The following is a 13,132-nucleotide window of genomic DNA, read 5'->3' on the forward strand; positions in this document are numbered from 1 at the left end:
TATTCCTGTGCCAGCTTTCTTGGACGATCAGTAGATAGCCTTTGATTTCTTGGCCTCGTTTAAAGACACATCTATTTTGAGATACGGTATGATCTCACGAGGTATGCTCCCGCCCGGTCAATGGATTGTAAAATCAATTTATTCTACTTAAGAGATGAATTCAAACTATCTAGGTCCGATTGAATCAATATAATCATGGAAAAAGTGACGGTATCGACGATGTATAAATAACTTGCGGCCTCAGGATGACACCACGTGGGGCCGCGATCCAATCAAAGCGGGGTGATGAAATTTGATCGCCAGAGATGCAGGTGCCCTGGGGTTTTGGATTTCGTCAACTTTCATCGATCTCTAGGCCTTCGTCAATCTCTAAGCCTTTTATTCGAATAGAGTCCGCGAAGCAACTGGCTCGAAGAATGGCAGCTCTCCCAAACACATACGAAGGTACGTGCCCTGTATGCCCTAACCCCTCCCTTACCCCGCCTGAAGCTAATAACAAAAAAATAGGCCCTGTGCCTATTGCCGTTATTGGCGGCACTGGACTCAGTGAACTCCCTGGCTTTACCCAGGTTGCCTCTCTGAATGTCTCTACCCCCTGGGGTGAACCCTCTTCTCCGATCACCATCCTCCACCACACATCCAAGCATAATAACAAGGTTGTCGCCGTCGCTTTTCTGAGCCGACACGGCCTGCACCACCAGATTGCTCCTCACGAAGTCCCTGCCCGTGCAAATATTGCAGCTCTTCGATCCGTTGGTGTGCGAAGCATCATCGCCTTCTCAGCTGTTGGCAGTCTGCAGGAACAAATCAAGCCGCGCGACTTTGTCGTCCCTGATCAGATCATCGACCGTACCAAGGGAGTGCGACCCTGGACATACTTTGAGGGTGGTGCTGTTGCGCACGTTCCTTTCGGAGACCCTTTCGATGAGGGTATCGCTAAGGTGGTGCGCGCCTGTGGCCACAGTCTAGAGGGCGACGGTGTCGTTCTGCATGATCGGGGAACTATCATCTGCATGGGTATGTGCTACGATAATACTCAATATCTTGAACTCTACTAACTCTTACGTTTTCTCTCCCTATAGAGGGTCCTCAGTTCTCTACCCGTGCTGAGAGCAACATGTACCGTTCCTGGGGAGGTAGCGTTATCAACATGTCCGTCCTTCCCGAGGCCAAGCTGGCTCGGGAGGCCGAGATCGCCTACCAAATGATTTGCATGTCGACTGATTACGACTGCTGGCACGAGGCGACTGCCGACGTCACTGTCGAGATGGTTATGGGCCATATGAAGGCCAATGCCGAGAACGCCCGACGCTTCGTTACCGCCGTTCTCGATGCTCTGGCTAGCGATGAGCACACTGACCTTGTCAACGCTAAGCACTTGGCTGGCTCGATCAAGTTTGGATTTAGCACGGCTCAGCCTCACCGAAGCCCCGAGGCCCAGAAGAAGCTGAATTGGCTGTTTCCCGGCTACTTCTGATTGCTAAATTTCTAGCTAGCACGCATCCATGGACATATTCAATTACTGCATTATGACACAAGTAGATAGGCATAAATTATAGAATGCTTTTCCGAAGTTTTGCGAGACCTCATTACATTGGAACGAATAGTGAAATTAAGCTATGTGGGGCACAATTTGCGCTCCGAGGTCCCGGGGTCTCATTATATCTCAAGATTAGATTGAATATCTTTATTAAGGCGAGATCTATTCAGGCTCACGGTCTTTCACTCATTTTCAGTCTATGTCGTACAGCTTGCCATATCGTCAACCAAACACCTCGATGACGCTCCGAGGCTGGCTGTACTTTCCAATCGGAACATACTTCACATCATCAAATCCCATCGATCCAGGTCCTCCAAGCTCCATTCCCCGCTCTGTATCTGTCCAGTGAGGTGAAGCAGCGATGGCGATGATCACAACTTTCAAGCCATACTTGAACTCCGGGGTCCCAAGACCAGCACCAGTTTCTGCATCGATAACAACGATCAAATCTGGAACAGAGGCCAAGATCTTAGCTTCACCATTTGCCACGGCTTCAACGAATGCATTTTCGTTCTTGAACGGGACCTTGATCAAAGCTTTACTTCCATCGCTGAGGGTTCCATCAACTTCCAGAACACCATAGCTATGTCCAGTCTTGAGAACACGCTCCACGCTAATTACCTTGCCTTGACCCAGAATAGCCGCACTCCCGGGACCACCAACTTCGTTGATGATACGCGCCGCCTTATCTGTGATGTTTTTCTCCAGTGCCACCGCTCGTCCAATCCACCAGGCCAAAGATACCGTGTTGGTGATCGCTTGTTCTCTCACGGTCTTTGAGGTCTTGGGCGGCCCGGCACTTCCAGCTCGGCAGCCCATCTCAACACATGAAGCTCGCAAGGCTCTATCTACAAGCCTGTCTGTACGAGATTTGTTCATAGTGATAAATGATCCATCTCCACTTGCGATAGTTACTGGGACCAATGCATCGCCGTTAGGAGCGCCATATACATTGGGCGTGACTTGCCAAGAGGTAGGGTACGCTCTACCCATAAAGTCAGCATCAATGCAAGGTACGTCGTAATGAGCGGAAACTCCGAGATTGACGACCCCATTGCCACCTCCAATTTCCAAGGCGATGAATCCTGAGACTGCTGGGCTGCCAGTCACTCTCATGAGCTCGTCATGAGCTTTTAGGCACTCGTTGTTTTCCAGGCGCTCCATGCTCACTTCTGGACTGCCCATGCAACCGGTCCAGCCGACAAGAGCATCGTCTGGAAGGTAATCTGGCGAAACAACTCTCACCTTTCCGGGGTGAGCAAGCACTATAGCCTTGTTTTTGAGGTATTCCTGGTATGGATCACCACCACCTCCACATCCCAGAATCTTGCATCCTTGTGCGATGAATGTCAGGTCAGTGACAGAAATGATCCACTGACCATCTTTGACTTCCGGACGATATGTTTGGAGATCCACAGTCGGAGGTTCCGTGCGTTGCTCTTCTTTGCTCTCAGTCTTGCTACTCCTTTGGTCTGATAGCACGTTATCGTCTATCCCATCAATCTCCTGAGGCGTCTCCTGCTGAGATACAATGTCGAGTTGTCCGACAGCTCTGATGAGAATGCGGGCCTTAGCGTCCACGTATTGAATCGGGAGCATCGTAATTTCAGCGATTTGGATCGTCTCTGGCTTTCCTCCATTGGAAATCGCCTTCTCAATAGCCAGCTGGGAGACCGCTTCTTGCGCCTCTTTGAGCGTTTGATTTGAAGTATCGACGACAGTGTCAATAACACCTGAAACTCCTGAGATAGCAGCGCCAACAGCATTAGCTACGCCTCCACCTCTGACTTTCCGGACCATGCGTACTCCTGCGAGTGGTTCGTCCGTTCGAATGATAGGCGCACCGCCACCCACAATCAAGACATCAACATCACCCTTCTGGATCTTCGTGCGATCTACAAGCTCCTCGATCTTCCGTCGCATCACAGCCTGGGATGACCTAACTATTTTCGGTGTGACGTTTGCGAGAAACTCGACGTTGCCCATACCTTCAAAGGGGTTGTTTCCCGTTGGCGAATGCAGCTCGGACGCAGCAACAATATCAGTAGAGGTAAGGTACTCTCCTCCAAACAGCCTGGCTTTCTGTAGTAGCTCGAGCGCAACACTCTCCGGTCCGACAGAAAACTCCCCCCGGTCTGATGTTTGGACGATTGAACCACCACCAAGCCCAATACTCTCGACGGCAGGAAGAGCGAAGTTGGTGCGAACGCCACCAACTAGACTGGTCACAGAGCTCATCTGAGGAAGGCCATTGGGGAGTAAAAGTCCACTGTCGGATGTAGTTCCTCCAATATCAATCACGACGAGTGGCTCAGTCCTATCACTATGATCGTGTCCATCTGCCTCAACTGCAGCACGCCAAAGAAGCTCGCCACCCCGAATAGAGTTGGTCGGGCCAGAGTTGAAAGTGCGAATGGGCATCTCGACCGCCTCGGAAGCCCCAAGGACACTGCCATCATTTTGAGTTAAGTATAATGTGTAGAGGTTTTTCTGGAAAATATCTTCCATCGCGCGTTGAAAGCCAAGAATGGTCTTTTCTGCCAATGGGCGCAAAGTCGCATTCAGAATTGCGGCATTTTCACGCGCAAGAAATCCAAGACCAGACACTTCATGCGACAATGTGATGCGTGGTTTCAAGCCAGGTCCTCCAAGTTGGAGCATAGCCTTTAGCAGAATATCTTTAGCGTTGAGCTCCTGAGAATGGTCGAGAGGAGCGTACATTCCCGAAATAACAATGTTTGACACATCACTCCTGACCAATTCCTCTGCTATGCGCTGAATCTCGGCCTCATCCAAAGGACTGATCTCGCTACCGGAGATCTGATAGCCACCATTGCAAAAGTAGATATGCGATGACTCAATAGAGCGCCGAAGATCTGCGGGGAAATCTACGAACGGAGGAATTCCACGTCCGAAGCCCTCATCGGGACCACCACAGAGTCTAACAACAGCAACTCGCCGTAGCGAGGGTGATCGCTGTACAACGGCATTGACAAAATGAGTTGTACCGACAATTACACAGCTAATAGAAGACAGGGAGACGTTCGATTGTTTGATCACTGCCTGTACAGCATTGGTGATACCAGTAGTGACATCTGCTGTTGTCGGCGACTTGTGCGAAGCGATTACAGAGACTGGGTTGAGAGAAATGACAACCGCGTCGGTGTTTGTTCCTGATCATTCCCTTGTCAGTGGATAGGTTCTTAGTGCTCCCCAATAGTTCGACGCTTCACATACCACCTACATCGACACCGATGCGGTATTTATGATCAACGCTCATGACTAGTTACAGGTGCGATACCAATTCTCAAAATGTTACAAATATTGTTATGGAACTCGGGAATCTCATCGACTATATTCCGAATCTCTCAATCCCCTCTCGGTCGATAGAAATCAAAACTGATAAAGGTGGAAACCCAGCCTATCAGCAAATTCCAAGCGGAGTTTCAGTGGGCTGTTTTGCGATGGCGCGATAGACCATTATCTCCGCATATATACCAGTTGATAACGCCTTTCCTATTGAAGAGTCAGTATGGAATTAGATCTTTGAATACATAACCTTGGAATGCGTCAAGAAAAAAAAAAAAAAAAAAAAAAAAAAAAAAAAACGCACACACACACACACACACACACACACGCGCATATGCAGGGCTTGAAATCAGAAGCCTAGAAATGTTCTTCGGGACTTTCACAGAATTTCAGACTCGATATTCAATGTAAGTAACCTTGGAATCTTAGAACAAGAAAATCAGTCACTAGCCACCTAGGTTAGGTAGGTATTATCACCTTGAACGACTCACTTCATCTTGCTATGTCACAAGTGTTCAAATCCTAATTAAAGACCCCCAAATATTATAACTACACAAGCTACCTCACTATAGCTTAAAAGAAGAATACTCCATAATAAAGAATTATCAATCAATCAAACTCTCGAACATCATAGATAGAAAAGGGGTATTGTAAGGGAAATCCAAATATATACAGCATGTCATCTAAGCGAGATTCTCGCTGGTCATGAATACTATCAACAAGGAGGGTCATAAAATGGCAGAAATAGGGCCTGCTTTTCTGTAAGTCATAAAGAAATGAAGACAACGAATCAGAGGTAGAATCAGAAGCGATCGGTGTTGGCGCGGTTGAAGGAGTATCCGGCCGGTGGACCGTTACGGTGTATGTTTGAGGGAGAGGCAGTGTTGGCACGAGTGAAAGGCTGATAGCCTGTTGGTACGGAGGGTCTCCGGGTCTGTGGTGGTGATGTCTGAGAAGACACTGAAGTTGAAGGATTGAATGCAGTGTAGCCACCCTGAGTGCCTGCGCTAGTAGGAGTCATGGTTCTGATGGGCGGTACGCTCACTGGAGGGCGAGTGATTCCAGCGTTTGCTGGAGCGAAAGACCGAGTGGTGTCTTGGGGCGTGGCGCTGGAGGTGTAAGGCTGGTACGAATCTTTTGGTGCTGATCCAGTGGTTCCTGGTGTATAAGATCGGTAAGTAGGATCCTGCGATGTTGCCCCAGTACTACCTGGCGTATAAGATCGGTAGGTCGGATCCTGCGATGCTGTTCCAGTGGTTCCTGGTGTATAAGATCGGTAAGGCTGATCTTGAGATGCTACTCCAGTACGAGGCGGAGAATAAGGGCGATAAGGATCTTGTGCGGGTGCAACACTAGCTGGAGTGATAGAGCTCGCCTGGTATGGATCTTGGCTGTAGACCTGATGCGGGTAAGGGGGACCTTGTTGGGTCACGGGGCTTGCATACATGTCATACAGATCCTCATAATCGTCTTCTTCGTACGCATCCACTCCATTGCCATAGTGGTTATAGTCAGCCGCCGTGTGCGGGTCATTACCAACAGTAGGACCGGCTGTATTGGATCGACCATAGTTATCAGCTGCGGTAGATAGCCCGACCGCCTTGACTTGACCATAGGGGTCGGCTGTGTGAGAACGACCGTGCTGATTTGCTGCGACAGAAGCTTCAGGTGAAACATTTTGACCATATGGATCAGCCGTGTTGGATCGACCGTACTGGTTTGCAGCGACAGATGGCCCTGATGAATTAACTTGACCGTAGGGATCGGCTGTGTTGGATCGACCATACTGGCTAGCGGCGACAGAGGCTTCTGACGAATTGCTTTGACCATACGGATCCGTCGTGTTGGATCGACCGTACCGGTCAGCTACAGCAGACGGCCCGGTTGCCTTGGCTTGACCAAAGGGATCAGCAGTGTTGGATCGACTGTACTGGTTTGCAGCGACAGCTGCTCCCGATGCATTGACTTGACCATAAGGACCGGCCGTGTTCGATCGACCATACTGATCAGCTGCTGCAGATGGCCCGGTCGCATTCACTTGACCATAAGGACCAGCCGTGTTAGACCGACCGTACTGATTAGCCGCAATAGATGCACCAGGTGTATTTGAGCGAGCATGTGGGCCAGATGTCGGTATTTGACCACGATATGGCTGTGGTCCCGGGGTTGTCAAGTTGCGATAGGCTCCTGGCGCCGGAGTACCATAACGAGACTCGTTCATGGGCATTGGCGGGGCAGGCTGGCGATCAAGAGGACTATAGCCCATACCTGCGGCGTGTCCAGTAAGCGAGGCCGATTCAGAGAATGCTGATCCTTCGGTAATTGTGCGATTCAAGGGCAATTTGCTGTCAAAGTCCATATTTGGCAGCGTGGCGTCCTGCTCAAGATTTGGCAAGGTCGCAGCTTTCTCCCTCGGAACACGCGTAAAGGAATGCCTTTTAGTCTCGGCGGTATTGAGTGGCACAGTTGTCACAGCTGGAGTCTTGTCCAAGTCGACCGTTGGTAAAGTTGGTTTCGAGTTACCAGCGTTCAATGTCGGTTTGGTCGGTGCGCGATCTTCTAGCTTCAGTCCCTTTGCCAGGGCCTTGTCGACCTTCTTTCGGACAATACGCGTTAGCCGGGTGGTAATCTTGCGACGGCAGTATGCCTTCAGAGAACCATCCTCAGTAGGAATGTGGTGGAAGAGGAATATTAGGTAAAGAACGATGCCCGAAGCTAGCTTTAAGACTGACAGAACCCAGATGACGAGGGTGAACAACATGCCAAACAAGACCACTGCGCGGAGGTTATTTTCTTCGGCGAGGATCTTGATGTTGTCGAAGAATTGTGTGACCCCGGAATTGCTTGAATCTGCCTTCGCATCTGCGCCTCCTGGGAGAAGATCCAGCTTCATGACCGAGTAGAGGGTGATGGCATTGAGGACCTGGCGGGGACCGTCTGCAAAGATTGTATTCAACCAAGCTGATCAGAATGGTCAGTACTGCGCGCGATTCAGCGAAATGGTGGAGATCTCAACTCACAGTGGAAAGAGAAGTATGTATACAAAGCCACATACTCGGCGCCTTTCTTACTCTTGGTCAGCTCAGCAAAGACTAGGAAGCGCTTCCATCCCTGGCCACTCTTGCCGAGAACACGAAAACTTTGCACGCGCACGGCGAGGGGATTGAGGTAGCTTTGCGTGACACTGCCAGAGCGGATAGCACGAATTGCCCAGAACCATCGATATATCAAAAGGACGAAGGAGATTAAAATACAGATGGCAAAGATCCAACGGGAGATTCGAAAGGGAATGACAGGCTCAACTCGACCGGACCAGCGGGAGAAGGCAAGCAGATTGACGGCAGTGAAGGTATCCACGCCATAAACGGCGCAAGAGACAATGAGGAAGACCCATAAAAAGAAGTATGAGAATGGGGTCAAGCATGATTCTGATTTGAAGTCATTCAGATTCTGGAGAAAGGAAAACCTTGTCAGCCCATTCACTAGAGATGCGACTTCGGTCGCTACAAAGTACATACTACATAGTCCCACTTCTCCTCCATGAAGACCTCTCCTTTCTCTCGGTCGCCTGAGCACCCCATTGCGTAACTTCTGATCCTGTCAGGAAGCGATCGAGTATAAAAAAGAGAGTTGAACCGAGTCAATGGATGTGACTTCCTCGGGCCAGCCGGGTTAGGTCGCAATTGAGTACGGTGATTAGGGAGCGAAAGGCGAAGATTGAAGAGTGAAGATTAAAGATTGAACAATGAATGTGAGTCTTTTAATCGTGTGACTGGCGCATAATTGCGGGTGACTAAGGGGGCGCGAATCCTGAGTAGGAAGTGAACGACAGTAGCGACAGTGTTTCAGTATTTCAGTGTTTCGGGGCTGCATGCACGTTTTACAATCGAATCGGGCTTTGAAGAACCCCGAAATTTAAGCGTCTAGAAAAGGGAGCGGGACTCTGGTTGTTCCTGTAGAGTGTGGAGAAGGAATGTGATCGGGTTGAAAGAACGAAACCTGGAAGGGGGAAAGATGAAACAGAAGATGAAGTGGAATTGGAAGTGGAAGTGGAAAATGGAAATAAGGATAAACTCGGCATCCGATTCTTTGGTATTTTTTTTAGCTTTAGACTCTAGTGTTGTCTGATACACAGACTATGGAAACTATGGAACTAGGAAATTGAATGTGAGAACATCTGGGGCGCACAGAGGATTTCTGAGCCCCATCGGCCCCATAATCTATTCCGTCTTAAAAAGTAAGCGCTGCCAAGCCAGTTAGTTTTGATATTTGTACTGTTAGTGTGATAAGGGGCTTCAATATTTGCATATTCAAGCGCTACCATAAACTACGGATTATTCTAGAAATTTATTGACGAGGAATTAATAAAATAACATGGGAGTTATTTAACTCCGTCATAAGTTAGTTACATCAGTAAAAGCTGCTTACTAAGGCTTATATTAGCCTAGAGGCGCTTCGCGGTATCACGGGCCATATAGGGAACCTCACTACTAGTAATGCGAAAGGTCTACCACGCGGTAGTATTACCACAAATGCTTTACAGGCTCTCAGCATAGTACTGCCCTCTTGCCAGAGCCCTCCCAGCAGGGGAACTATGAAGGGTCACTAATGAATTCACCAAGATTCAACGACGCCTAGCAATAATTATTGGTGCATTTAAATCGACAAGCGCAGCTGCACTTAAGATAGAGCTCTATCTCCCACCAGCTAAACTACTCATGGACCAAATCGTTCAGGAAACAGCATTAAGAATCCAGACAGGGCCATAATAGGCGTGACCAGAGAGCCTACACCGTCTACACGGATACACATAGGACGCCAAAGAGAAGAAGCAGAGCGGATAGAGCCCACTTGAAGCACAAAGATTCAAGAAGGGAGGCATATTAGCCCTAGCCTCGCATATAACAAGATATACAACATCTAGTTCCGAGAGAATAGGAGACTCGAAATCATTCATTATGGCACCATGGGAGGTACGGACCCCATATATTATTCAACCAGATCTAGAGGTAGCCCAGGCCTCACTACATAGCATATAATATAAGCAGAAGCAGGAACAGACTATAGTCTACTATTCAGATGGAGAACGTAAAAGGTCCCAGCACCATCCCCTTTAATGAGGCGTTACCGACACCAAAAAAACCCTTACCAACACTGAAATCGAAGAACTGAAGAAGAACTGAGTTGCAGTCAAGCGGGCCGTTAAAGCGGTGTGTGGACTTTATTGAAATCCAATATGCCCACAGATACCTTTTGATGAGATTTTTATCGCCTGTCTTTTGGATCGCCTAATTGACTCGCGAAACTGTTCCCGACACTTTGCCCATCCTCCTGCACGTTTCAGCAACTGATTGGCTGGAAGAATCTCTGCCGGACCAGCCAAACCGGCGTGTGGAGTATACCGTACGCTTTTCACAGACTCTGGCGGAGCAGGGAGCTATTGATGCGTTCGATATCAGCAGTGGAGGTAACCACACCGCTCAACACATTCATGTCAAGGCAGCTTTCCAAGCGCCATTTGCTGTTGTGGTGAAGAAGGCTGTGGGAGACAAGTTGCAAGTCGGCAACGCAGGCATGATTGACTCGGACTCCCCGGCCAACTCTCTTTTGGAGAACGAGGGTCTGGACTTTGTGCTTGTTGGCCGTGGCTTCCAGAATAATCCTTCCCTAGTCTGGGCGTAGGCCGAAGAACCAAATGTTGAGATTAGCATGGCCAACCGGATTCGCTAGAGTAAATCTGCTATGGCTGGAGGTTTATATTTGAGCTCGTGATCTGGAAAGATATAGATAGCGCGTAGATTTGCCTGGTTTTATGATGGAAGAAGACTCAAGCGGAATATAGACATGATGTCATTCCATACTAAAAATAACTAGCTACGCTCTCAACTGTTATAAACCCCATAGGGTCCTAATGTCATGCATGACATTGTATGTTCATTACAGGGTAATAAACGATTTTGATGATCACTGATTAACTTAAGATGTAAGCAACGAGGCAGCAACAAATCCATACGAAATTGGTTCGCAAGGTATACCAAACTCGGATTAGTCGGGCCCGGGGGAATCCTGCCCCGCCTAACTATAAGTTCAAAGCCAACTTAGCTGTTGCTTGGTATCGAGGATCAATTTATCCAGCCTTTTCAGTTCTCGAGGTGAGAGCTTTAAATATCTATCTCGACTCCTATAATTTGACGGTGTAAAATAGGTGAGTCCGTTTTCCCAATTTTGTGCGACCCTCCGTTTGATTCTATCACTCTTTACATACAATTGCAAAACAATCATTTTGTGCTGATTATTCTGACGTGTCAACTTAGCACAAAGCTGTCGTCGTTTCGTCTTAATTGTTCGGGCTTTGCATGACCCTTTTCGGTTGAGCTATCAGTCAAGGGATTTGGGATCCTCTCAGCTGCTGTCATGACTACGGGTATTCTCTTCCTCGGCTTAACAGCTTTGGTCTACTTCAAGCCAGAGTATACCATATATAATTCACGAGTTGCGACCATCGCTATTCTGCTCACCGTACATACTTTATGGAAGATCATATATCAACTTGATCTTTATCCTCGGTTCTTCACACCCTTGAAACACATCCAAACACCATCGGTAAGTCCCGACCATATTCAGGGAATTGATGCATACATAACAATTATCTTCAGCGGCGACGCTGGCTTACTGGAAATACCGAGAGCCTCTTTAACGAAACCCCACATCAAAAAATAAGACAATGGGTGAAGAGTTGCCCCAATGAAGGCCTCTTCCGCTATTACATGGTTGGCAACTTGGAGAGGGTGGTTTTGACAAGCCCCAATGCTTTGAGAGAGGTTTTGGTAGAAAAGGCCTATGATTTTGCCAAGCCAGAGCTGGTACGAACGTCTATGCGTCGTATTGTTGGCGATGGCATTCTTATTGCAGAAGGCGACGATCACAAAGTTTGTTTCTTCCATATAATATTTCTCTACTCTGATTCATTAACACTCGTTACAGAAACAACGAAAAGATCTTATGCCGGCATTCTCATATCGTCACATTAAGGATCTCTATCCAATATTCTGGTCCAAGAGCTCAGAGATGGTTAAGCTGATTAAAGAAGACCTGGCAGACAGGCAGTCCAGCAATACCATTGACAATGTCGTTCAGGTTAATAACTGGTCAAGTCGTGCTACACTTGATATCATCGGACTGGCAGGCATGGGTCAAGACTTTGATTCATTACAAAACCCAAACAACCGTCTTAACCAGTCATACAGGCAGATAATTACCAGTGCCAGCTTCACTGACAAACTCATTTTCATGATTGGATTGGTGCTCAGTATTCCAGGGCTCGTTTTTAAGCTCCCCTTAAAGCGCAACATACAAATCAAAAAAGGCGGAGAGTTCATCCGTGAGACAGCTCGACAAATGATCCGCAAAAAGAAAGCCAACATGGACTCAAAGGACGATACCGGAGTCGACATCATGTCCATCGCAATTCAAAATGGCAGCTTCGAAGAGGAGAACCTAGTAGCCCAACTCATGACCCTTCTGGCTGCAGGTCACGAAACTACATCCAACGCCCTACAATGGTCCGTATACGCGCTGTGCAAGAATCCCAAGGTGCAAAGCCGCTTGCGAGTGGAGATCCGCTCAAACCTCCCTCCAATCTCCCTTGAAAACCCCGAGCCCATCGCTGCCGCTACAATTGATAGTCTTCCCTACCTGAACGCAGTCTGCAACGAGGTTCTTCGCTTCTATCCATCCGTCCCAAACAGCATCCGCGTCGCGCTCAAAGACACAACGCTAGTGGGCAAGTTTATCCCGAAGGATACCGCTTTCATTATCTCAATGGATCTGATGAACCACATGGAAGAGCTTTGGGGGCCAGATGCAGACGAGTTTAATCCAGACCGCTTTATGGGACCCGGTAAGGCTAATACTGGGGGCGCAACGAACAACTATGCCTTCATGAGTTTCCTTCACGGCCCGCGCAGTTGTATCGGGCAGAGTTTTGCTAAGGCGGAGCTTGCCTGCTTGCTTGCTGCTGTTGTTGGTAGCTTTGAGCTCGAGCTGAAAGATCCTCATGCTCCGCTACTGCTGCGTGAGGGTGGTGCTACTGTTTCTCCGAGGGATGGCGTTCTGGCTAAATTCACCAAGCTGGATGGATGGTGATGCTGATTCAATTTTTTCTTTTATACACTCTTTGAATCGTTCCAATGTTTATTTGTGGGGTCTTGTAGATATATTTCATCATTATTGATTTTCTTGAAAATTATGTACTACACTTCCTATTTTACCGAGGTATCAATC

General features: G+C 48.2%; 5 protein-coding genes across 5 annotated transcripts; 3 read left to right on the plus strand and 2 right to left on the minus strand.

Annotated features, from left to right (window-relative positions):
• Positions 1-305: 305 nt before the first annotated feature.
• N7495_004166 (S-methyl-5-thioadenosine phosphorylase) lies at positions 306-1,477 on the plus strand (the record flags this gene model as incomplete). The annotated part of the gene is made up of 3 exons (XM_057206817.1): positions 306-444; positions 508-1,017; positions 1,083-1,477. 3 exons carry the CDS (start codon positions 306-308, stop codon positions 1,475-1,477), a joined length of 1,044 nt encoding a protein of 347 aa, XP_057064497.1.
• A 285-nt stretch (positions 1,478-1,762) lies between these two features.
• On the minus strand, positions 1,763-4,820 carry N7495_004167 (hydantoinase/oxoprolinase family protein; the record flags this gene model as incomplete). Its single annotated transcript, XM_057206818.1, has 2 exons — positions 1,763-4,713; positions 4,778-4,820. The coding sequence occupies 2 exons, from the start codon at positions 4,818-4,820 to the stop codon at positions 1,763-1,765; spliced, it is 2,994 nt and encodes a 997-aa protein (XP_057064498.1).
• An 831-nt stretch (positions 4,821-5,651) lies between these two features.
• On the minus strand, positions 5,652-8,430 carry N7495_004168 (uncharacterized protein; the record flags this gene model as incomplete). The annotated part of the gene is made up of 3 exons (XM_057206819.1): positions 5,652-7,810; positions 7,870-8,299; positions 8,368-8,430. 3 exons carry the CDS (start codon positions 8,428-8,430, stop codon positions 5,652-5,654), a joined length of 2,652 nt encoding a protein of 883 aa, XP_057064499.1.
• Positions 8,431-9,815: 1,385 nt separating this feature from the next.
• On the plus strand, positions 9,816-10,531 carry N7495_004169 (uncharacterized protein; the record flags this gene model as incomplete). Its single annotated transcript, XM_057206820.1, has 2 exons — positions 9,816-9,822; positions 10,194-10,531. The coding sequence occupies 2 exons, from the start codon at positions 9,816-9,818 to the stop codon at positions 10,529-10,531; spliced, it is 345 nt and encodes a 114-aa protein (XP_057064500.1).
• A 732-nt stretch (positions 10,532-11,263) lies between these two features.
• On the plus strand, positions 11,264-12,994 carry N7495_004170 (cytochrome P450; the record flags this gene model as incomplete). Its single annotated transcript, XM_057206821.1, has 3 exons — positions 11,264-11,452; positions 11,506-11,778; positions 11,834-12,994. The coding sequence occupies 3 exons, from the start codon at positions 11,264-11,266 to the stop codon at positions 12,992-12,994; spliced, it is 1,623 nt and encodes a 540-aa protein (XP_057064501.1).
• Positions 12,995-13,132: the final 138 nt, after the last annotated feature.

Source organism: Penicillium taxi (genome assembly GCF_028828555.1).
Source record: "Penicillium taxi strain IBT 34144 chromosome Unknown utg000003l_segment0_segment0, whole genome shotgun sequence".
Lineage (NCBI taxonomy): Eukaryota > Fungi > Ascomycota > Eurotiomycetes > Eurotiales > Aspergillaceae > Penicillium > Penicillium taxi.